Source organism: Dioscorea cayenensis, chromosome 6 (assembly GCF_009730915.1).
Source record: "Dioscorea cayenensis subsp. rotundata cultivar TDr96_F1 chromosome 6, TDr96_F1_v2_PseudoChromosome.rev07_lg8_w22 25.fasta, whole genome shotgun sequence".
NCBI classification, from domain to species: Eukaryota; Viridiplantae; Streptophyta; class Magnoliopsida; order Dioscoreales; family Dioscoreaceae; genus Dioscorea; species Dioscorea cayenensis.
In genome coordinates this window covers 2,115,404-2,143,037 of record NC_052476.1, presented here as the reverse complement: position 1 = coordinate 2,143,037, position 27,634 = coordinate 2,115,404, and the positions used below count along the sequence as shown (strand labels likewise).

Below are 27,634 nucleotides of genomic sequence, written 5' to 3'. Positions count from 1 at the left end.
AAACGCTTAGCAATACCTGGTCGCACTATAAAAATTAAGGATAATACATTAAAAAATCTTGAATTCAAAATTTAATAAAATCGTAATAATAACCATTTATCGATTGTATATATGGATTTATAATTTAAACAGAATAATTAATTTTTAGTTTGTGTGTATACCCTAGATAAGTGGCTTATGCGCATCAAGTTATTGTAAAGAAAAAGTCAAAATATCAAAATTGTCTCTTTATTTTGCGCTTTTCGTATTTTTAGTTCCTCTAATTTAAAATTCGTATTTTTGGTCCTCGTATTTTATATTTCTGTCTTTTTGGTCCCTCTAATTGACGGATCTGTCCTTTTGGTCATTCTAGCTGATGAATTAAAGGGACCAAAAAAGATGAAAATGTGTAAATACGAGAACCAAAAAGATAGATTTTACAACTAAAAGGATGAAAATGTGTAAATACGATGATCAAAAAAGTAAATTTTATATTAGAAGAATAAAAAAAACGGAAACACAAAATAAAAGCACCATTTTGTTATTAAAAAAATATATATTTTTAGGTTGGATGAGTGAGTATAGGGAGAACAACGCATGCAAATGTATCAGGAAGGACAAGTTAATTGATTGTTGATGAGAAGAAAGGAGGGTCACGGACAGTACTATTATTTTTGTACTATTGGTACGTAGGACACGGACAGGGGGTACCCTAAAAAGATGGTAAAGGCTTTCAGGCACCCATGCCCTCCATCTCTGCCATTTGTCTGCTAATTTTACAAGAAACCAGTCCATTATTATTCAACACAACCCTTGCCCTTGTCCTTTGGAACCACCAACACCAAGCCCATCTTTGTATTATTTGTGGGACACTTGTCCTGCCATCTCTGCATGGCCAGTTTTATGTTTAATGGCATTATTATATATAATTGTTTTATTTATTGGTGAAAATATAAAAATTTAATAAATTACTCTTATGGTTTGATTATACGGTAAAATGAATTTTTAATATTTATATTTTCGTTCTATTTGTTTATGTTTAAACCATATATATTAATTTTTTGATTAATCCATATATATTAATTTGCAACGTTAAATTTGTAACTTCCAACAACATCATGAATAGCAGCAAAAGAAATACGAGTGAAAACATAAAATCAAATAAAACATCACTGTATATATATAACACAAATACAAGTGAATAAATATGGGAAAATATAGATGTTTAAATAAAGATATAATACCATAATTGGTTTCTCTATTTTTCTCTCTCTTCTCTTTTAGTCCCTTTATTTTTGAAAATGTATCTACTTAGTTAGAAATGTTCCAAACTAGTCACTTTACTTTTAAAAATAAGCCAACTAGAGGGAGTAAGTGAACGCATTTCTAAGTAGAAGGACAAAAAAGAGAGAGAAAAATACAAAAACTATTTTGGAGATCATAATATAAATAAATAAACCCCCTTCCCTCGAGACAGGGGTAAAATGTCTTTTTATAAGCAACACAGCGCTAGCAAAAAACACTATCCCCCCTCCCCACACACACAGCGCTAGCAAAAAAGTTATATAAGGAACACAGCGCTAGCAAAAACATAGTTTACCCATTTTGCTTTATAAATACCCATGCTCATTATGTTAATTTTTTTAAATTCTTTAAAATAAACTATAAGATAATGATGAAGATCAAGCGGCAACCATGCCGCTAATATATAATTTTTATTTAAAAAATAATAATCCAGTCTTCTTAATAACATATGTTATATATATATATATATATATATTTTGTTCTTCTCATACTATTTACAAGGTTATTGCTGATATTAAAATTTTTATTCGAGGTCTTAAATAGGACTAATTAAGGAAACCAGGAGTTAAAAGATGGCTTCAACTCTCAACTCTCAACTACTTGGAATGAAATCATTAAAATGAGTTTGAGGTTTCTTTTGTTTGTATATATATATTAATGTATAGGGGTGGCAAACTTGGAAGAGATGAAGGTTCCACTAGGTTTCCTTTAATGTTTTCTTTTGACTTTGAACAATTAAAAGTCAACTAATGCACGCACGTAGTTAATGGGTGGGGTACGTGGATTGCAATGCATGCATGCAAATGCATGCATGTGGGGGAGAATGAATTAAGGAAGCTTCTTGTTACGTGGGGACGGACTTCTTAAATCAATGAAACCGGGGTTGATGGATCTTGAAGTGAAACAAAGAGACCAACTCTGGATAAGACTGATGACGTGCTTGTTTCACTTAATTGATTAGAGTTAGTCAATTATGTTTTAGTTTAATATATGTTATCTGTTATGACTTTGTCGGCATACTTAAATTTGTATTTGTATTACTTGCTTATATTTTTTTATCTATTTAAATTCAAAATGTATCTTTTTGAAAATGCATTTGTACAATTTTGGAAAAAAAAAATAAGTCATTCTAATTGTGTTGTTTGTGTACGAATCATGCCGCATATATCTCTGTCATGTTAACATAACTTAGTTCAAAATCGTACAGACATGAATTGTTTATAATTTTTAAATTGTTATAATAAAAAGTATATACCATCATTTAGGGATATTTGTATATCAAGCATTGGATTTTAATATATAATACCACTGTATTTATACATAACATATAGTGTTTTGATACGAGTTGTTCAATTAATTTGTGGACAGTGTCTGAAAAAATCTCAATAGTTCAACTCTATTTGTACTAGACGTACAACAATTATAAAAAACAAAAACATAAAACTAATCAATCATAATAAATCTTAATTAGCATTGACTATGGCTGCCAATTTGTTCAGAAGTTTTACGAATGTCCATAGTTGATGTACAAATATAATTTCTAGAAAAACATCATATTCGAACTAGAGTGGTACGAGATATTGATAGTCATGCAAACGGTTGATCTCTTCCACTGTGCATATATTAGTAAATTATTTTAATACACATAAATGTATATGTATAATGTAACTGATAATATTTATAAAATTAGATTTAAATATATGTGAAGGATATGGACTCACATCTAGATATTATTAAGATTAGTACTAATTAATTAATTAATTACTCAATAAACAAATTAGTGAATTAAATAAATAGTTAGTCAAAGTTGATCTAATCCACTCGTGCAAAAACTAATAAATAAATCCAGAGAACTGTCCAAAAGCAAAAGCTGGTTATGGTCCGTGTTATGAATTCATGAAACACGGTGCACCATTGCAGCTGGAATAACTTCTTTATTATTATTATTATTATTATTATTCCCTAACACTCACAGGAATAGCCTATCCCAGTCACACCCACAAAACAATATGGATAACTACCCCAACATAAATAAAATAAATAAAAAAAACCTAATAAGATGAAACTAGGAATAGTACCCACATTATTGAATAGCTTCTATTCATTTATAATACACCTCTATTATTATTATTATTATTATTATTATTATGCGAGCTGGCTACAGTCATTCAAGATTCCACTCACGAGCTCTCCAACACCCTTTCAACCCCAACAACCAAAAATTCCCAAAAATTAAAAAAATAAATAAAATAATAAATTGAAATAAATAACTTTTATAATAATTATATATATAATTCATAATAATTCAATCCAACCATCTGGAAGTCATCAGAAAACGACAAATCAAAAACCGGGCCCCACACAAACACTCTACTCAAAAATCAAAACTAAATTATTTAAAAAAACCAGCCTGGCTTCCTCCGCACTCTTCTCTCTCTCGAAACTTGTACCCTATATTCCCCATTCTACCCTTCCCTTATTTCACAAATATATCCCAAACAAAGGGTAAAACAGTCAATCAGTCCTCATACGTACGCCAGCTGTCCCCAACCTTGTGGACTCGTCGCAACCGGGTGTGGTCACCGCCCTACCCTTTTTATCCCTTCTCTTCCAAGCACCTTCCTTTCAATTTCAATCGAGTATTAAGTTCTCCCTTTTCATTTATTTATTTATTTTTTATTTATTAAACTTAATTAATAAATTAAATGCATCATGCTATATAAACCCCCAAATACCCACTCATTCTTTCAAATCACTAGTCTGTCTATTCTCCACAATGTCTTCTTCCATAGCTATACCCTTTTGTTTTCCTCATTTCCATTTTCTGTTTTCATTTTTCAATGGCCGGGAGGCCGATGACCGCCCCGGTGGACGACCAAACTTTCACCGCCATGAGATACCACAAAGGAGCTCTCCTAACTGGTTCTATCTCGGTGAACTTCATCTGGTACGGTAAGTTCACCGCCTCCCAACGGGCCATCCTCTCTGATCTGATCACCTCACTCTATTCCCCCGGTGAGTCCACCGCCGGACCCAGCGTCGCCACGTGGTGGAAAACCGTGGGGGAGTATTACAAGCAGTCTAACTCGCAGCTTCCTAAGCTCACCCTCGGTGACCAGATCCTCGACGAGGAGTGCTCGCTTGGGAAATCGCTCACCGACGATGATATTGAGAAGCTCGCGGCGAAGGGATCACCGAACAACGCGGTCAACGTCTTGTTGACTTCTGCTGACGTGTCGGTCAGCGGGTTTTGCATGAGCCGATGCGGGACCCACGCCGCGTCGAACAAGACGAAATCGGGACGATTCACGTACATCTGGGTCGGTGACTCAGCGACTCAGTGCCCGGGCCAGTGCGCGTGGCCATTTCACCAGCCCATTTACGGCCCACAAACTCCACCGTTAGTTGCACCTAACGGTGACGTGGGACTTGACGGAATGGTTATCAACGTGGCAAAGTTGTTGGCCGGAACCGTCACAAATCCGTTTGGTAACGGGTTCTTTCAGGGACCAAAGGAAGCGCCGTTAGAAGCGGCGTCAGCTTGTCCCGGAGTGTACGGCAGTGGGGCCTACCCGGGTTATGCTGGGGCTTTACTGGTAGACCCGGTAAGTGGGGCCAGTTACAATGCGAATGGGGCCCACGGGAGGAAGTTTTTGTTGCCAGCTCTGATGAACCCTGCCACGTCACAGTGCTCCACTTTGGTCTGATGGTTCTTAATTAGTGTCAGCATGGAAAGATAGTGAGTGAAAAGTTTGTTGTTTGTATGTAAAGTCACTTAAAATTTTGTGTTTATTTGTTAAACATGTTGTTATATGAAATTTATGTTTTTGTTGTTTTTTTATTAATTATATTTTGAATTTCGTTCTAAATGGATTAAATAAAATTAAAGGTATTTTTTAGTGGAAAAAAATAAAATTAAATTGGAAAATTGCAATTCCATGGGTAAAATTCTCAACTGGTAGTGCTTGTTTTATTTTTAAAATATGAAAAGAAGTCATTTGGGTGTTAGAATTCTATGGGTCGGCCATTTTTTTGTTTTCTATGAATTTGCTTTTCTGGATACCTGGTTCAATACATCGGCTGATAATTAATTTTTTTAACATTATAATTAGTAAGAAAAAAAAATTTTACGTCTTGCAAAATAAAGACACAATATGGGGCTAAACCACCAAAATAAAAGAAGCTTGAGTCCACAGGGAGTGGAAAAAAAAAAACTAGTACATAGCAATAAAAGAAACTATCTCTCTCCAAACTTAGGGAATATTAAGCGCACCCCTCCTGGGTTTTTTCAAAGCTCTAGGTATTTTTTTAGACTGAGTGAACTTATAAGCATACAAACTTTAGATGATATGATAAATCTCTCCTAAAGATATTGATACATCAAACTCCAGATATCTTTTGACTGAATGAACTTCTTAAAAACATGTGACAAATCTTTAATGATCACTAGATAAATAAGAGTTAAAATAATTATAAAAGATTTTTCTATTTCTTTCAAAGCCAGACATTCTAAATTAAAGCCCTAACTAAAGTCTCATAAGTTTGACCCCTGATGGAAGGTTAGTTAAACACAGAAAAGAGATTATGTTAAATTATATATAGCTTTAAGTGTTGTATTGAAGTCAAATTTACGGTTAAATTATTATGAGATTGGATGTTAGTAAAATTATAATATTTACTAATAAATTCCAACCAAAAGAGAGGCACATAATAAAGTTTCTCAAATGAAATTATATTCCTTCCTTTTTAAGGTTCACAACTCTTTATTCTCTATATTACAAACGTATAAAGTGGTGGTTCTCAAAACTTTTTTTTTTGCTTTTCCCCATCAAGTTATCATTATGGAACATTTTGGAATTAAAGAAAAGCAAAACTAGAAAAAGAGAAACAATGCCAAAACCTTGTCTTTCTTGTTCCCCAGAAGGAAAACCAACCACATTTATATAATACAAATCTTTTTCTTAAATAAAAACTTATAGTTTTCTGTAAATATCAACCAAATATTTTCCGAACCAATTTTCTTTAATTGCTAAACAAATACAAAAAAATAAATAAATAAATAAGAATATTTTTTTATTAAAAAAATGAATAAAAGAATTACAACGCCCAACAAAATTTCAAAAAGACCCCTCAATCCAGAGGTAATTTCAAATTAAACCAAAGTGGAGCACTGTGACGTGGCAGGGTTCATCAGAGCTGGCAACAAGTACTCCCTCTCGTGGGCCCCATGCGCGTTGTAACTCGCGCCCACTCACGGGGTCCAGCAGTAAAGCCCCAGCATAACCCGGGTAGGCCCCACTACCGTACACTCCAGGACAAGCCGACGCCGCTTCTAACGGCGCTTCTTTTCGGTCCCTGAAAGAACCCGTTACCCAAACGGATTCGTGACGGCGCCAGCAAACGTCCTGGCGAAATTGATAACCATGCCGTCAAGTCCAACGTCACCGTTAGGGGCCACTAACGGCGGGCTTTGTGGGCCGTAAACGGGCTGGTGAAACGGCCACGCGCACTCACCCGGGCACTGACTCACCGGGTTACCGACCCAAACGTACGCGAATCGCCCGGATTTCGTCCTCTTCGACGCTCCGTGGGTCCCACACCGGCTCATGCAAAACCCTCTGACCGCCACGTCAGCAGAAGTCAACACAACGTTGACCGCGTTCCTCGGCGATCCCTTCGCCGCGAGTTTCTCAATGTCATCGTCGGTGAGCGATTTACCGAGCGAGCACTCCTCGTCGAGGATCTGGTCACCGAAAGTGAGTTTAGGGAAGCGGGCCTTCGACTGCTTGTAATACTCCTCCACGGTTTTCCACCACGTGGCAACGCTAGGGTCGGCGGTGGACTTACCGGTGGAAGAGAGGGAGGTGACGAAGTCGGTGAGAATAGCGCGTTGGGAGGCGGTGAACTTACCGTACCAGATGAAGTTCACCGAGATAGAGCCGGTGAGGAGTGCTCCCTTGTGGTATCTCATAGTGGTGAGAGTTTGGTCATCCACCAGGGGCGGTGACCGGCCTCGCGGCCATTGAGAAATGAAAACAGAAAATGGAAACGAGGAAAACAAGCAGAGGATGGAAAGCCATAATTTTTGGAAACGAGTTGGTTTTTGTTTTCAATTTGGAGATGAGAAAGGGATGAGATGGAGTGGTGCTTTTATAGCTTGATTTAAGTGAATTATTTAAAAAAAATTTTCAGAAAAAAATAAATAAAATAAATGAAAAGAAGGTGGGAGGAAAGAAGGGAAGGTGGGGTCCATTATCTAATAGTCGTTGGAGCCAGCTGTGACTTTGGGCGCGTTTTGATGCTTTATGACAGCTGGTTTTAATTATTGTGTGTTGACGGTAATGCCCTTGGTTCTTAAATTGTGAAAATTTTGACTTTTATTTAATTAAAAATACTCGTTTTTTTAACAAACTATTATATTTTGAATTGAGTTTTTTTTTTTATTATTATGATTTATTATAATTTTTTTCCTATCAATCTTTTATTTAATAAATCTTGATGATTAATATCAATTGGGGTTGGTTTAAACCGTGGGAGTTTAAGTAGATAAAATAAATTATTTCAAATTTAAATATTTTTATATGTAAAAAAAATACTTATCAAGATTTATGTATTTTTTTCAGCAAAATTAAAAAAATTGATTAATAATTTGATAATCTAAATATTAAGTATAATATCTATTTTATTTTTAAATTTAGATTTATATTTTTAGGAAAATTTTGTTTTTTTAATCACGCATTTTAACATTATATAAATAAGTCACGTATTAAGGACAAACTTATGCGAACAGAAGAGCAGTTTAACATATACGTAAATTTGAGCTTGTATTTGAATGGTATTATGACCAACTGATCATTGGCTTAAATAAATGTTAAATTAAAACTTTTTTAAAAATTAAATATAAAAATCCATAAAAAAAAATTTGTTGGACGTAAGTGGCTGAGCGGTTTGGGTTTGGAGAAGGGTAATATGGGAAATACGAGAAGTACAGTTGGAAACTTAAGGGTTTTCTTAAATAATATATAGTTACGAGGTATTTGAATCTTTTGGATCTGAGAGACACGTAAGAGTCACGTGGCCAGTGAGGAAACAGTGAATGTGCTTACTGGCATTTCACTTTTTCAATTTTAATGCATCTTAGGTTACCATTTCAATAATGTGTAATGTTTTATTTAACCCCTCTAATATAATCAGTTTATCTATTTAGTCTCTCTATTTTAATATTTTGTTAAGATATGTTTGGATGGGGCAATGAAGCCCTGGATATGGGCTTCCATATCCCCACACATTCAAACTCATGTTTGGGTAGCTCTAACTATTGACAGAATCTCAAAGAAAGGGCATGTGATGTCTTTGTTGACGGTTTTTGCCATTACCTTGAAAAATAGGGGGTAATACTTGGATTGATCCGGGGTTTGTCAATTTTGCCCTTCTTGCTTTATCATCCATTCTCCTATCTATTCCTTATAAAATATTTAATTATATTAATAATTTTATATGAGTAATAGTTGTGAAAATAAACTTAGTTAAAATGAAATATTAATTTTAAATATTAATATACAACATTAAAATAATTTAAACGATAATAATTATGTAAAATAATTAATTCTAATAATTAAAGTGGATAATAATAAAATAAAATTATTTATTCTAAATAATTAATTAGCACAATTAGAAGATATTAATATTTATTTATATGTACTCATTTTATATATAAAATATTATTATTGTTTTGGTTGAGGGCATTAAAGTAATCTACATACAATTTTTTATCCCATTTTTTTTCATTCCCAATATTTATTATTTTTAACCAAACAATTTTTTCATTCCCATTCATATTCTCATTATAATTCCCATTCCCTGATCCAAACGGACACCTAATATAATTTGTCCCTATGAGGTTTTTTATGAGGAATTTATATTTTTAAAATATGTTAAAAATATAGGAACTTCTTCAAACAAATTATATTAGAGGGATCAAAATGACAAATTAACTATATTAAATGGACTAAATAGGATATTATACTTTTAATAAATATGGTTTAGAATCAAAATTTTTTTCATCTTCTTTTTTTAACTCATAACATGTACCTATACATTTATTTTTTATTTAATTAGAATTCCTTCAAGTAAATAATTTCTGACTGAAAATGAATTCGCATAATTGGTGGGGTTTTTTTGGAGTTATTGCCAATGATAATTTTTGGTTATTATTCCATCTTTTCTGAATTAATTATTCTTTTAATACCTTGCACATAAATCATAAATAACAATAAATTTTCATAATGTTATAATTAAATGATTAATAAGTTATTTTTTTCTTGAGACTATAATTACTTTGAGACAGAGTAGTTCTTTTCATTGTTTTTTTCCACATTACATGAGTACTTTCTCTAATCTTACAAAATGATTGGCATGCTTTATAACAAAGATTTCTTATTTAAAATTTTCACAATTTTTATTTCTTTCAGTGCACTAAATTATTCTATAAAACAAAGAACTAATGCATTACGTAAAAAAGTTATCATCAAATGGTTGCAGGCATGAAATAGAACATTTGTTCGATATTAATGTAATGCTTGCAGCAAGAATTAGTTCGCAAAAATAAATAAAGTAGATAAATAATATATTTTCAATCTCACAACAATAAACAAAATTTTATTTTTATCTTCTACCAGGCAGATTTATAAATAATTGTGTTAATTTAAATAAAATTTTGTTTTTATCTTACAAAACATGTTAATTTATCCATAAATAACTATTGCAATTTAAATTAAAATCTTTTACATCTACTAGTCTTTAATTGTCACGCCCCGAACCCGGCTAACCAAACCCGGTACGCAGACAAACGGTCGCAGACCCACAAGGTGTGAGCCTCATAGGCCTGCAAGGCCTCAGAATCCGATTCAGGACAAGTAAATCTATAATAGCTCAACTGAGTTACAGGATTACAGACTCTACACAGTACACAAAACCAGGATACAGAAGTCTAAAATACAAAATACAAAATACAGAAATACAAGAATAGACAATGACAAGAACTCAAAATTTAGAATAGGACAAGACAACATCTACTGACTGTCTTTCAAGATCCACACCGATCTACAACTCGTGATCTGAAAAGGATTTAAAATGAATCCATGAGCTCACTAGCCCAGTAAGTAATCCAAAAATTGTTTTAAAACAACAGGGTTTATAAATCTCGAATTCAGATATAAAGAATAATTCAAAGTTTAAACATAGTTTAAACTAATACAAAATAGATAATTCAACAGAGGTATAGTTCTCAAGTAATACCGCTATTTAAGAATACTGTAATCAAAAGAACACTAGATTCAAAGTTTTAAATCAAAAATATAGAAAATTTTGTAAATATGAGCATAAGTTTCCAAACCATAGTTAGACTAAATCAGAAATTACAAAAGTGACTTTTCAAGTATACCGGATTTTCAGAATAGCATAAGTCTCCGAAATCACAATTTAACAAAATACAGAGTATAATATTCTAATAAAAGAATATTTCCAAGTAAGTCGTTCACCAAAATTTTGAAAACCAGGAATGCGAATATGAAATTTGTACAAAATTCAATAGCACAAAATAGTATTATCAAAACCAAAGGATAAGCATAGATAACAAAATCGAGAGTATTTCTCCAAATTCAACGTGAAGTGCCAAAAGGTCATTTGTTTATCCCTCATGTGATGCACTCGAGCCCAAAAATAACAAAAATCATTTATTTACCCTCAGTGACCCGAGATCGAATACCAGTGGCCGCTGATTATTTCACCGAACGGACACGTGCGTAAACTCGCAATCTCATTTTCCCAAAATTACTTGACGACAAGGTCAGGGTTTAACCTCCACTGACAGGGTTGTATATCGCTCATTTGGAGACCAAAACATTCAGATACAAAATATTTACAGAGTACAAGTTCAGAAATTTCTAAAATTCCTCAAGTTCATATATATTCAAAAATACTAATAAATATCAAAATCTCACTTTAAGAGAAATAAATCGATAACCATATATGAAATATAAAAAATATTAAAGTACATAAAGTATTTAAAATTATTCAAAACACCAGCTCCTTCAAAACTAAATTAAATGATTAAATAAATAAATAAATAAAGGAATTAACTAAGTCAATCCAAATGATAGCAGAATCATTAACCCATGCCTACAAACAAACGAATTTTATAAATGTTGAAGTAATCATTTGACTGTAATAGCACACTTAGTATAAATAATAAATTAACAACCAAGTTAAAATGAATAGCAATCCTTTAATTAGCATTATACCAATGTAGATTTACCAAGTCAACAACTAAACAAAAATAATTAATTAAAGAAAATGCCTCAAAATACATATTCCAATTAAATAATATCAATATTAACAAAAATAATAGATATTCAAAATAAAATAAAAAAATACTAGATAATTATTTTACCAAATAAAATAATTTCTCAAACATCGAAAAATACGGAGTTATCGATTGGATTACTTACTCGATATTAGCTTAAGCCCAAAAAAATGAGATCCAATGCCACTCCCTAAAACAATCTTAAAACCAACGATTTACCATAGTTAAAACAAAAATTACACTAACCGTAAGTTTAAACACTCATCAAGTAACTTTTTACATTCTCTAGAGAGAGAAACCAAAAATATAAAAATAAAAAATAAGATAAATAAATAAATGACAATAATTGTCTTGCATGCACTCATGCAGGAATTTAAAACACACCCTAAAAGCTTAAATAATTAACATGATTAAATTTAAAGTGATCTAATGCTTAACCTCCACTCATTTGACATTTGCCTTGAACTAATATTTCCACTTGATGAGAAATCTCCACCATCCAATCTAAACACATTCCACTACAATGCTTCCCTCATTCTCTTAAACTATCACTACTAATAATCACAAGAACTAAACATTGCTTTTAGCTTTGCAATATAATTCCACCAACTTAACAAATGCTATACAACTAGACCTATAGAATAGGGGTATATATATATAACTACTTATACATATCCAACATATGAAATAAAAAGAATTTCAAAAGAAGGATGAGGGATGCAGTCAACATAGATTTTCCTATACTAAAAACACTAATGTGCACCAGCTGAAACCTAAATAAGGTTGGAAGAATACATGTATAATCATAGATCATGAAACTTTCACACTAATCCTTCTATAGAGCTATCCACAATCATGAAGTTCACAACATCTCATGGCAAGCTAAACAAAGATAGAAGTCCAACAACTATAAGAAAATCCATGCACTAAAGACATACCAAAACTTATCCAAGCATGGTTAGGGACTTACTTCGATGGTCGGAAAAGAGAGAAGTGAAGAGAGGTGAAAGGAGAAACCATCTGAAATCCAAGCTCCAAAACCTCCTAGAGCTAGCAACCACCACCATCAATAATAGAAAGAAGAAGAAGTAAATGGAGAAGAAGAAAACAATAAAGTTAAATGGCTTGGTTATCAAAGGCATAGATGATTGCTTTGGAAGAGTGATAAGATGTGGCGAAGAAAACTTGCAACTATGACTACAAGGTTCAGCACCGGAAGTTCGCCGGAGGAGATCACAGCTCTCTCTCTCTCTCTCTCTCTCTCTCTCTCTCTAAAAGGATAGAAGAAAGGATGCTAAAGACTTGGGCTCCATTGTCAATAACAAGATGGCAACAAGGACAAGTTTAAGACAAGCTTCAAGAAATTATGCAAAAGTTTGCATAACTTTGGCTAGGAATCCCGGGCTCTCATGGCTTTTACAAATCAATGAGGACAAGGAAGCTCTGGCCCACATTAATAGATTTTGGAAAATTGACGTTGTTTTAAGTGGGTATTTGATATTACAATTGGAAGTATGGATTTTGAGAAATGTGAAATCCTATGAATAATAAACTAAGGAATACATCATTATGTTATTTGGTTTACAAATATGTATATATCCACGAAGAGCACCCTTTCTTAAATAATAAATTATTCAGGAGAATTCTTCATTCTATCATATTAGGTAAAGAATATCGATCTTTTTCAGTATTATCATTTAGGCTGTGTTTGATTGGCAATATGTAAAATGGTTGGAAAAGAAAATTTTTCCGAGGAATATTTTTTCATGGAAAATTTTTTATGGAAAATGAAAAAATAGTTGTTTGATTGGCATTATTTTCTAGCTAGGAAAATAATGGAACTATGAAGTTTTTTATCAGAAATTTATATTTTTAAAATATTAAAATATAGGAACTTCCTCAAGCAAATTATATTAGAGGGATCAAAATGACAAATTAACTATATTACATAGACTAAATAGGATATTATACTTTTAATAAATATGGTTTAGAATCAATTTTTTTTCGTCTTCTTTTTTTAACTCATAACATGTACCTATACATTTATTTTTTATTTAATTAGAATTCGTTCAAGTAAATAATTTCGACTGAAAATGAATTCGCATAATTGGTGGGTTTTTTTTGGAGTTATTGCCAATGATAATTTTTGGTTATTATTCCATCTTTTCTGAATTAATTATTCTTTTAATACCTTGCACATAAATCATAAATAACAATAAATTTTCATAATGTCATAATTAAATGGTTAATAAGTTATTTTTTTCTTGAGACTATAATTACGTTGAGACATAGAGTAGTTCTTTTCATTGTTTTTTTCCACATTACATGAGTACTTTCTCTAATCTTAAAAATGATTGGCATGTTTTATGACAAAGATTTCTTATTTAAAATTTTCACAATTTTTATTTCTTTCAGTGCACTAAATTATTCTATAAAACAAAGAACTAATGCATTACGTAAAAAAGTTATCATCAAATGGTTGCACACATGAAATAGAATATTGATAAAGGAAATAAATGATAAGGTCAAAACTAGATTCATTTCTTCGATATTAATGTAATGCTTGTAGCAAGAATTAGCATGTTCACAAAAATAAATAAAGTAGATAAAAAATATATTTTCAATCTCACAACAATAAACAAAATTTTATTTTTATCTTATACCAGGCCGATTTATAAATAACTGTGTTAATTTAAATAATTTTTTGTTTTTATCTTATAAAACATGTTAATTTATCCATAAATACCTATTGCAATTTAAATAAAAATCTTTTACATCTACTAGCCTTTAATAGATTTTGGAAAATTGACGTTGTTTTAAGTGGGTATTTGATATTACAATTGGAAGTATGGCTTTTGAAAAATGTAAAATCCTAGGAATAATAAACTTAGGAATACATCATCATGTTATTTGGGTTACAAATATGTATATATCCACGAAGAGCACCCTCTCTTAAATAATAAATTATCCAGGAGAATTCTTCATTCTATTATATTAGCTAAAAATATCGATCTTCTTCAGTATTATCATTTAGTCTTTTATAATTAAAATTATTGTACTCTTTCCTCTAATGATTTCACTATTTTTATTTATTATGAAATTAAGTTCTAGTTCTTTGTGGACTTAGTGTCTGTTGAATTATTCCTAATTATTATAATTTTTTAATATATTTGTCAAATTCTTGTTGCTCATAAGGTGTGGCTCTCATTATAGGGCATGTAATTCTAAGGGATCGGCAAAAGCTTGATCTGCATCTAAATGTAAGTTTTGCTTAAAGTGAATATTTGTTTTCTTGTAATTTACATTTGTTTTGTTTTGATCAAAATTAATACTTCAACAAAATAAAAAAGAAACCGACAATACATCTATTTTTTTTTCATTTTTATAATTTAACTAGTTTGATGAATATTAAAAAAAATTAATAGCATATAAATAAGGATACTTAATAATATTTAAATTAGCACCTAACAACAATGCATTTGGGGTTGTTTATTTTGATGTAAGTAGGTGTGATGTAAAATGTTTTACATGTAAAAGCTCCTTTTTGATGTTTGGTTTGCTGCAAAACTATCACTTACAAGTAATATAATTCACATGAAGATCCCATTTTACAGCATTTCAACTTACAATCAAATTAGCTGTAAGTAGAAATCATACAAAACTTATTCCTTACCCTCACTCTCTCTTCCATGTATGCAATACCTTCAATTCCTAGTCCTTCCACCGAGCTCCGACAAGCCATCACTCCTTGTCGACGGCGTCGCCGAAGACGAGAACTCCGTCCTATAGCTGCGATTTCTTTCTTGCGGTTCTGCGATTGAGAGATCGAGATGACGAAGAAGCTCCCGACGATGATGATGGCGTTGGTGTTACTGGCATTGATGGTTCCTGGATGATTCCTTCGCTTCGACCCTCAGTCAGCAAGCACCAAGTGCACCTCCCGAAGGACATTAAGATTGACACCATGGCTGTCAGCAAGTATTTCGTTATCAATCCCTTTGATTCCGGTCCCCTTCCTAAAGCTTATGGAGTCACTGTTAGGGTTATGGTTCATGCTTCATCTTATTCTTCTTCTCTGCGAAATCAATTGGAGAATTAGTGATATTTGGTGTCGAAAACCCTCAGATCTGTTGATTTGGTGGTCGCTGCTTGTTTTTAGGTGACCTCGCTATACGGGAACAACGTCCACTTCGATGGAGCCTGGGGATTATCTCGATTTTTTTTCTGGACTCCTGATCACATGCCTCCAGTTAACGTCACTGCTATTATTATGCTATTAGATCGAGTGTTGAAAGAAGGCATTGTAAAATTTTGAGACTACATTAATGGTAAGCAAAAGACTATTGTGGTGGTTTTTTTACTATCATGTAAGAATTCTGGAATTGAATATTGGACTGGTATATCATGTAAGTTCTGCTTTTATGTATTGGGGGTCAAACTTATGGTGGATCACAATTTATAAATGAAGACTTAACTATGAAACATATAGTTTGATGAGTTTCATAAACTTGATGATTCTACATTTCAAACTGTTTTTTTTTTAATTCCTTCTTATGTATTTCACGGAGGAGCAAATGCATGACATGAACAGAGTAATGAACTCAAGGATAGCATGGTTGAGCTTTCTTTCCCTTGTTGTCTGTTTATCAGTTGCAGGCTTGTAGCTATGGCTTTTAAATAAATAAAATGCATTAACTTAAATCCATTTAAATAAATAAAATATATTTTAAATGAAATATCGAAGAAAATTATAAAATATAAAAATTTTAGAAAAAAGGGGTAATCTCCACTTCACATGGTGATTTTAACCAGTAAATTACATCAAACCAACCACTAGAAAAGTAAATACAGTATTTTCATTGAAATGCTACCAAACAAACATAATGTAAGTAAAATACAGTAAATTCAATTACATTTAATTTGATTTACAATGTAATTTGAAATACAGGCAACCAAACAACCCCTACTCAAAAAGTTTTTTTTTTTCCATAGAATTCTCATGTTCTAAACTTTATTCCTCATATCTACAAATTTCATATAGTTTATATGTCATATTTTTTTAGTTTATTTACTGATTATCTATATTTTAATTTTTATAATTATTTTCTAGAATTTTTCTGTTTGGATTATATTTTACAAGTCAAATAAATAAGTTCCAGAATTATAATAAAAGAATTAGCCAATTCTATACATTTTGAAAATAATATTAAATGTTTAATATATAGGAATATGTTTAAAACTAGATCAGATTCATATACCTAGTTTTTGTTTTGTCCCGACCCAAATTCGATTAGATTTTTATCTAAAAAATTTTGATCGGGTATTTGATTCGATTTTTCGGATCATGTACTTAAAAAATTTCCCTAAAAAATTTAGATAGTTGATGGGATTATCGCAGCTGGATTTTTTTAACACACGTAGTTGTCGGAATGTTGTGAACATGGTAATAAATGTTTTATGAGAAAAATTTTATAAATTTTATTGTAAATATAGGAATAACACATTCTTCCCATGAATCTTTGATTAATCTTAATAGTAAACACATCCTAATGGAAAATTGAATAAGGGTAAAGTTGAAAAAAAAAAAACTAATAAATATTATATTAGTAATGTAAAAGAACAATTATTTTGGAAGAAAAAATTCCTTTAAAATTATATGTAATTTTGAATGTTGGAAGTAATTATTTTTTTTTAATTATATTCAAAAATTGAAGTTTTAATTCGTTTGGTAAGTATAAGTTCATTGTGTTTAAATTTCGGCATTTAACCATCTTATGTATATTATTAATAAAACAAAAATAATATTAAATCCCTTTAACTTTCTGAATGCTCCACTCAAAAAAAAAAACTTTCATATTTATTAAATTTCAAAAGGTATTCCTCACTGAAAATTTTCACTTTTAAATCTAAATTAATCTAAATCTATAAATATACTTTTCATTCACACCTTGCAAGTGTCTTAAAGGAGTAAACTTAACCCTTTTTCACCTACCGAAATAGGTTTTGATATTTTATTAAAATATTAAAAACTTGGGACTAAAAAAAATTAAAAATTTAAAAAAATAAAAAAATAAATAGAAATGCAAATGGATTATATCAGCGAAACTAATTTATCTTTATAAAAAAAAGGCCAAGACTGGATTGAGATTTAATGTTTAGGTGGGAATTTTTCAAATAAAAGTAATTTGTAGTTTGGCTTAATTTATAATAATAAAAATACAAAACTTGAAATTAACAAAATTACTAAAGAGGAATATTTACTTAAAAAAAAGTTTGTACAAAATAATAATAAAAAAATTAGCAAGTATAGATGAAAGCTTGGCTGGTGGCACCAATGCACCAACCAAACCACCAAGCAACCACAATGGTGAGTGGTTTGCCAATTCTCTACTCTGTTTTGTTTGTTAGTGTATTTTTTTTTTTTTAATATTGATCTTAAATTTATAATTTTACTAAAATGGTAGGTAGAAATTAAATAATAAATAATATAATTTAAAGATATATCCTGCAAAGTTTCCATATACCATTAGAAAATTGAGATTCTTACATTGTTACATGTATACGTTTCACTTGAATTTACTATCTGTTATTATATGCAATTGATTTGGTTATTATTTTATATATCAAAAATGGTGTAAAAATAATGAGATTTATGAACATTTAATTATTATTATTATTATTATTATTGACAAAATAAATCATGAGAATGCACATACATAAAGTTGCTATCTCAACATAATTGTGCCCTCACTTTAAGCTTAATGTTCGAGCCCACTTCTACAAAAATACGCAGCATCCTGAATGGTAGATCTAGTGTCAATAGACCAAAAAAGATCGTTGGCTAATTATCGACATTTTTTTCTTATATAAAAATATCTTATATAATTAATTTAAAAGAAGGTTATATCATTTAATAAATTGGCCAACTATACACAAGCTGATAGAAAAATCCAAAGATTGTGAAATGGTATTTATTTATTTATTTTTTTTTTGAAATGTTTAATCTTTACACTTAGGCAAATATTATATTTATCACGAGGGCTTTATTATTATTATTATTATTATTATTATTTTGGACTAACTTTCTTTTCTTTCATGATGTTTGATGTCACACCACATCTAACCTCACACTGCATATGTTAATAAATAAATAAATCATTATATTTACTATTAAATATTAATAATCAAAATGACAAAAGCTTTTCCTTCATAATCAAATAAAACAATCAAACATCATAAAACAAAATAATATGCATCACTTTCCGTGACAAAAAAAAAAACCCATTATGTGATAAATGCTCACATTTCCCTTATTTTTAATCACACATCATTGCATCATTTGAATTTATAATCAATGTCAATTAAAGGAATATACTGTTATAAACAAATATTTTAATGGATGCCTAGCTGTAGAATTTCATCTGTAGTAGCACTGACATTATTATAAAGCAACTTCTAGAGATTCAGTAGCAGACGCAACATATCAGCCTAATAGTGCACATGTAGATAGCAGTACCACGCGATCGTTACTATTCCACCAACTAGGGTATTTTGGACCGTCGGATCGAATCGATCCTGGCCATTCATTCAACTCTTGTATACTTTGGAAGATATAGAGAAGAGAAAGAAAAGAGAGAAATAAAAGAAGAAAGAAGAAGAACTTAATTCTTCAGGGTTTTTGGGTTTTTGGTAAATACTCTGGCTCTCTATTCTTATTACTATCTTTACATTTATAACATATATATTCTTAACATATACAAATTTATAAATCTAAGGCATAATGCATATGGATCATGCTCAACTATTATATGCTTATAGATAGGCAAAAGTAAAAAAACCAAAATAAAGGGAGAGTAGCCACCCAAACCCTAGACATTATGTAATTTTCTAGATTAAACCTCTTATATTTTTGAATATATTGTAATTTTTTTAAAATTACTAAAGGTATTTTTATAATCTCTAGCACTTGATCTTTGACCTAGGCCCATTTATGGTAGTAGGGGTGAGGCCGTTCTAGTATTGGGGCAAACTCATCACACATTGCTTTGAGCACATACAGAGGTGAATTAGGTATAACAACAAGTTTGTAAATTTATTTGATATTAAACTTCAAAATTAAAAATATCAGAAAAACAACACTAATTTTTTCTAACATGAAAAACTTTAAGAATTATTTAATTTGATTTTTTTTTTGGGCACAATTTAGTATCCTTTTAATGATTGCGACAGAACCGGATATGCCCAAAGAGTACCTGCCCATCTTTATGTTTTTTTTAACACTCCCTTTCACTCCCACCCACCATTGCTCCCATCCATCTTCTATAAATCTCTCTTTCCCTTTCATAACTTTCATACTCTAAAATTGAGTGTGTGATTTATGGACAACAAGAAGAGCATGAAGTCCATTAGATGCAAAGGTAATATTATTATTATTATTATTTATTTTCAAGAAGAAAAAATTTACATTATTTTGTTATTTATATTTTAAATGTTTTAGCGGCGGTTATTCGTGGAGCCGGAGAACCACTTCAAATTGAAGAGGTTGAGGTTGCCATGCCTTCATTTGGTGAAGTTCGTCTTAAGATTATTTGTTCTTCTCTTTGCCATTCTGATATCACTTTCTCACGTTTGAAGGTGCTTTTTTTTAAAAAAAAATTATTATTATTATTTTAAAAAATGAATTTTATTTTTATAAATCTCACTCTCCCTGTTTTTTTTTTCTTGCCATTAATAGGATTTCCCGGGAGTGTATCCAAGAATTCTTGGGCATGAAGCGTTTGGGTAACATAATTTCAATTTTTATTTAATTTTTTCTTTTAGTGAGTTTTTTTAATAAAAAAATAATAATTATTTTTTAACTTGGTTAAGAAATAATATTACAAAAAAAAATTATGAGGTTTTATTTTGAAACCATCAAATAATTTTTTGGTTATATATGTATGCATAGACATTGACAATACTTAACTAAACTTAATAGATAGAGAACAAAAAATATAGGATTTTATTTAAATTTATTTAATTATTATTTTGTTTGTTTTCTCTTTTAAACAAACTGTTATGATGTATATTATTATTATTTTTTTAATCAAACTGTGGCATCTTACCAGTGCATTATGAATAAATAACATCTAAGTGCTATGCCTCTCATCATAAATGAATTAAAAAATATATATATATAATCCCAATTATCATCGACCGACCGACAATAATGATGAAGGATAAGTGTATTTTTAGTGAATTTTTAAATTTAATTTTGATTACAAGAAAATAAAAGTAGATAGAAATAATTTGAGGATAGAAAATAAATAAATATGAATTCATAAAAACCAATTAATAAAAAGTAAATCTATTTATTTATTAATTTTCTTTTTTTTATTTACCATTTTTGAATAATTTTGTGATGTTTTAACTTTTTCTAAAATAACATTTTCAGTATTATATATATATATAGTGCTAGATCTATATATTTAATTGTTTTTATATTTTTATAGCCATGATATTTTTTCCCCGTTGTTTTTACTTATCATTTTTTTCATAAATAAAACTTTGATATATATATTTTTTTTAAAACCATTTTTGTGAAGCCATCCATAAATTAAATATTTAGTTTTTTTATAAATGAATAAAAAATGAACCAATATTTTTTTACTAATAACTTAATTGCAAAAACCCATCTTTACGGGAGAGAATAAAAGTTGAAAAAAACATGGACCGTGTGATGGTGATCGTAGGGTTGTGGAGAGCGTGGGAGAAGGCGTGGACGAGTTCAAAGAAGGTGACTCGGTGGTCCCAGTGTTCTTGGCTCAGTGCCGTGATTGCGTTGATTGTCGCGAATCTCAAAGCAACATATGCTCCAAATTTAAGTTTGGCCCTGAACCGGGAATGCCTCGAGATGGGACCACAAGGTTCACTGGTTCTGATGGATCTCCTATCCACCACACGATATTCGTCTCTAGTTTCGTGGAGTACACTGTGGTTGATGCTGTGCATCTCGTGAAGGTGGACCCCCGGGTCCCACCCTCAGATCGCTTGTTTACTTAGCTGTGGGGTCTCTACTGGTATGAATTCTCATTTTTACCCCTGTAAAATTTTTCTAAGATTTCATATTTTAGTTCAGGAGAAAATTGGTTTTTTTGACTGTTCATGCATTGTATACCAGTTCTCATATGTGTTTATTACTCCCTCCGAGTTTTTTTTAACTTGTTAATTTTATTTAATTTATACTGATTAAGAAAAAATTTAGTTGAAGTTAGTTGGTAACTTAAAATTTATAAAATTTATATTAATTTTTTAATATTATTTTTATTTAAAATATACTTTGAAAAATATATAGTTAAATATAATTTATTAGAAATTATAGAAGTACATTAAATAGAAAAAGTAAATTTTAAAAATAATATTTAATTTGTATAAAATATCTAAAATGTAACAAAATCTCTAAAAATAAAAGCAAGATTTTATCTCTTCTAAAATTGTATTACAGAATTTGTCCTTTAGTTATTGTAATTAAAGCATTTATAGACACATATGTCCTTCAATGTATTTATTATTTTTTTTAAAAAAAATTATAAGCAATTGTCTGTTACCCTCTTAATTTTTTTATGTATATATCATGTGAAATATTTTTATTTGATTTTTAACTTTATAGTTGAAAATCAACAAATAAATTTATTTGTAATTTAGAATGATAATAATAATTATTTTTTTATAGACAAATAAAATGCAGAATATAAAATATGTGATAGTTTGTTTTTGTTTTAATTAACTTTTGTTCAGAGAAAATCTAAACAGATAAGAATGGTTTGTGGGGGTATATGTGTAATTATATAAAAATTGAATTTTAATGTACACAAATATCAAAAAGAAAATTTTCGGGTAATATATATATAGTGATAAACAGAAAACCCTAAACTTTTTTTTTAAATAACTGTAACAAAAATTAAAAAATTTTATCAAAAAAACTATTATTATTTAATATGGGATTGTTTTACTTGTCGTGTAGGAATAAGTGCAGCGTGGAAGGTGGCAAGTGTGGGCCCTGGGTCTTGTGTTGCCATTTTTGGCCTTGGTGCTGTTGGTTTAGCTGTAATTTTCTTATTTTCTTTAATTTTTTTAATTGCATCTTTTATAACTCTATACTTAATTAATTATTTATTTATTTTAATTATTTTTGTGAGCAGGTTGCAGAAGGTGCCAAGTTACGCGGTGCTGCCAAAATTATTGGTGTGGATTTGAACCCTGCCAAATTTGAAACAGGTATATCTATTAATTTTTTAATATATATTGTCGAAAAGTGGAAAAATTAAATTAGGAGATGCATTATTATGGAATTAATCTCTCAATACATTTGTGCCCACATCATATGTGAGTTAAGGTTTGAAACCACTTCCTTACGAGGATACAAACACCCTGTACAATATGGTAGGGGTGTAATTGATCTAATTTGAGTTGAGTATCAAGGTATTAGAGCATTACTGCAGTTGAAAATTTGTTGCTTGTTATTCGGCTTGAAATCATTCAAAGTTTTATTTTTCTAATTTATACTCGACTTAATACATAAATCGAGCTATTCTAACTAATGAATATACTTGATTTAATCATAAATATTTTTATGCTTGAGGTCGAGCACAAGTTTGAACTTATATATATTTATATAAATATAAAGTGATTCTAAAACAAACTAATATACGCACATAGATACAACTATTTGAGTAGACTCAGGAGCACTCAAATCAAGTATTAAGATGCTCGAATTTTGTTTGTTCAACTACTTGAGCTCGATTCGACCATGATCAAGTCGAGTTCAAGTTTTTCTTGAATTGAGCTCGAAATCATTGGCATTATTAAAAAAAAATATCCTTTTCAATTTGTTTTTGGTATTTTTCATCGATACTTATGGAAATTTATATAAATGTAACAAATTATGTAAATCATGAAATTGTTTTAATTGTGATTGCAGGCAAGAAATTTGGTCTCACTGATTTTATTAACCCAAATGAGATTGGTGGGAGACCTGTTCATGAGGTTTTTTTTTTCAGCATTATTAATTTACAATGATTTATTTATATAATTAAATTTAAATTTATTAACAATAATAATTATTATTAATTTTTAAATAAAGGTGATTAAGGAGATGACGGGTGGAAGTGGTGCTGATTATTGCTTTGAGTGTATTGGTTTAGCTTCTTTGATGTCCGAGGCTTTCAAAAGCTCTAGACAGGTGCTTCTCTCTCTCTAAAATTTTGAAATTACCGAAATACCCTTGTTACTTGTCATAAAGACATATATACTCTTTCATAAAAATGCAAAGCAAAATTAAAATTCCGGTGGATATGCCCAGCCATGGATAATGTTTTGATGATTGCAACTTTATGATCTTGGAGGGCATTTATGTAAAATCAATTATTACTTTTTTGGAAGAGTAGTATTAAATTATTTCTAATATCTATTTTTTAAAATCTGATTTTTAATGTGGAGGGTGGGTTAAAACAGTCATTTAACCTAAATATCCCCTAAATTAGTACATATATACTCTTACAAAACACAAAATTTCATAATAGCACAATTAAAATTGCTATATATACACTCAATTATGGGTAATATTTTGAAAATACAATTTATGTTCTTAGATTTCTGGAAGAATATTTTTGAAAAAAATAACTATTATTTATAGCCAGAGTACCAAATTATTTTTATATTTTTTTAACCTGATTTTTTTAATGCAAAAATAGGGGCAAAACTGTCATTTTATCTAAAGTTGCAAAGTAAAATCAAAGTTGCTATAGATACAAACAATTATGGATGATATTTTGAAACAATGCAATTTATGTTCTAGGAGGTTCATTTTTGCAAAAAGAAATTATTATTTTTTTAAGTAGAATATTAAATTATTTATGGTATTTATTTATTTTTAATCTTAATTTTTTTAATGCAGGGTTGGGGTAAAACTGTCATTTTAGGGGTTGAAATGCATGGGTGCCCCACTGTCTATTGATGCAAGAGAGTTGTTATATGGAAAATCAATAATTGGATCTGTATTTGGGGGGACAAAGCCCAAAGAGGACATCCCAATTCTTGCTAAGAAATATCTTGATAAGGTGATTTTATTATTTAATTTAAATAGTACTTACATATTTACAATTTTTCATAATTTTATTTTATTATTATTTTTTTAAATGTTAATGTAGGAACTCAACTTGGAGGATTTTATCACACATGAAGTGAATTTTAAAGATATAAATAAAGCCTTTGATTTACTCCTTCAAGGGAAGAGTTTAAGGTGTACTATTTGGATGGATAACAAGAAGGGTTTATAAAAGTAGAATTTATAAACCTTTTTTATTTAATAATATGAAGGGGGAAATTCATATTGTACTTTCAATTGCCAAAAAAATGTTTTTAAGAATAAAGCTCATTTTTATTTTGATTTGAAACCAAAGAAAGTGTGTGCCATCTATTACTTCAAAAAAACCACCAAAAAAATAAAAAATATATAAGATTATATATATGGATTGATTACTCGAGTTTTAGTGAAAGGTATAAGGTTATTATAACATTTGATTTTCCAATTATTGTGTTTGTGTAGTTCTCAATGCAATGTATGAATGATATATTGGCAAAGAAATAATGAATTTATAACTAATTGTTAGTTTAAATTCTATTTTGAATTAATTTCGTGATGAAATTAATTCAATCTAAAATTCAAACTAAATAAAGTAGTCCATAACTTTATAAAATGGATTCCTAAGTTAGCACTTAATCCTTTGATGGTAAAGATTATATATAGTACACCACTAGGCAGTGGCGGAGCCAGAAAGTAAAGATTAGGGGGGCGAGTTGAAAAATAATTAATTAATTAATTAAAAGTTTTATAATTTTTTAAAAGTATTTATATGTTAATTTATAGTTTAGTTTATAAAAATTAAATTTTAAACAATAAATATTTAAAAAAATCTACTAAAAATGTAATTTTATATATTATATAAATTAATGTGTAAAAAATCATAAACTAAAAACATAGATATTTTAAAAAATATTACATAAAGTAATTTATAAAATATTAATAAATCAAATAATAAATTTTTGATAATATTTTTTTTAAAAAAATATGTTTTAGATTTTTTTGTTAACAAAAAGGAATAAACGAGTGTATAGATTAGGATCAGCGTCATGCAGCTCAAATTTAATCATCCAATCCAGTCAATCTCGCTAAAAATGAAAAAGTTTGGATTACTGAACCCTACACCCGCAACTACGTCGACTTTATTACTACTATTATTTTTTTAATAAGTTTTTGAACTAAAGATCTTATTGCACTTAGAACTTATGGCCTTTCTTTTTTTTTAGACTATATCTATTAATTTGTAAAAAATAAATAATAATAAAAAAACATAGAGAGAGAAAAAAAGATATATATATATATATATTTAAAGAGAGAGAGAGAGAGAGAGAGAGAGAGAGAGAGAGAGAGAGAGGGGGGACTAAAAAACTAAAACTAATTAGAGAGAGAGAGGGGGGACTAAAAAAACTAATTAGAGAGAGAGAGAGAGAGAGAGAGAGAGAGGAAAGGGGCGGCGGCGGCAGGGGGCGGCCGCCCCTGCCCCTCTGCCTCCGCCCCCTGCCACTAGGGATCTTTGATTTATTGTTTTTATAAATACCTAGTTTTATCGGTTGGAGAAGATGAAATAGATTAGAAGAGTCTTTGGTATTTTTAAGCGTGAACTCAAAGACTCTCGTCGTCTTCTATAATTTGCTATGCTATAGATAAGTGATCTTGATTTCGTATATAATAGTGCCACATGAATGTCGTAATCTAAGTTTCATTAATAAATCTAATATTAATAAATATTAAATTCATAAATCATACACTTGCCCTGTGGCCATGCCTACACATACACAAGTTTATATGAACAATTAAAAAAAATCACAAATAGAAGAAGAAAAAATAATTTCACTGTTTTGAAAATTGTGAGTACAATAATCATACCTCACTGTGTCAATGTGTTTTTTTAATAATAAAACTCTAAAAAGGATTTTTAAATAAACCATAATTCTTTGGTGCAATATAATTATCATCCATGCCGTTACACATCTCTTAAAATTTTTATAATTTAAAAAATTACATAAATCACATTACAAGCTTTTCGAGTTGGATCAAATAACATTCTATAATTTTACGAAAAGAAAAATCACACGACACCCTTGCAAAATTTTTTCATGCACACCTTCACTAAATTTTTACTATAATCAATTGTTCATTTTTATTTTAACCCTTGTATTTTGTCAGAATTTATTTTTATTTTTATTTTTATTCTTTCTAAATCTTGGATAAAACCAAGGATTTAAAAACCGGACCGGTCGACGAATCGGTTGGCCAACCGGTTCGCGGTTCAACCGGTCCAACCGGTTTGACCGGCCGGTTCACTGCTTTCTATTTTTAAATTTTTTTTAAAATAAATAAATTTTAAAAAATAATAATAAAATTTCATAAAATTATAAAAAAAATCTAGAAAAATCAGAAAAATGGGGAAAAATAGAAATTTAATAAATATAACTATGAAATTAAAATTTTATTTCTTTTACTAGCTCACAAGTCACAAATCACAAGTCCTCCATCAATTTTATTTTTAAAATATAAGTATATAACTACAAGTCTACACTGTATAAGACTCAAGACAAGACTACATTAAAAAACAAGACCAACAAGTAACAAACAAGCCCATCACTACCACAAGGCACAAGCTTGAAGAATTCACAACTTTCACTTCTATATAAAATTTAATTTCTCAACATGAACATACATAGTTATATACAAAAATACTACAAATCTACAAAGTACAAATAACAAAGCACCAAACAAGTCCACAAGTATCAATTGATTCAATTCACAACTTCAACATAAGAAAATTCAAATTTTCCAATATTAATACAACAAATTTTCTAATATTAATATAACATGAACCACCAAATAAATTCAAAGTTCAATTT

At 29.8% G+C, this 27,634-nt stretch overlaps 1 protein-coding gene and 2 pseudogenes across 1 annotated transcript; 2 read left to right on the top strand and 1 right to left on the bottom strand.

The window, feature by feature from the left end:
• The first annotated feature begins 4,021 nt into the window (after positions 1-4,021).
• Positions 4,022-5,129, top strand: LOC120262838 (protein PHOSPHATE-INDUCED 1 homolog). The gene has a single exon (XM_039270738.1). The coding sequence runs from the start codon at positions 4,125-4,127 to the stop codon at positions 4,989-4,991; it is 867 nt and encodes a 288-aa protein (XP_039126672.1). The 5' UTR covers positions 4,022-4,124; the 3' UTR covers positions 4,992-5,129.
• Positions 5,130-6,350: 1,221 nt separating this feature from the next.
• Positions 6,351-7,418, bottom strand: LOC120262863 (annotated as a pseudogene).
• Positions 7,419-19,985: 12,567 nt separating this feature from the next.
• On the top strand, positions 19,986-25,112 carry LOC120263033 (annotated as a pseudogene).
• The last annotated feature ends 2,522 nt before the right edge of the window (positions 25,113-27,634 follow it).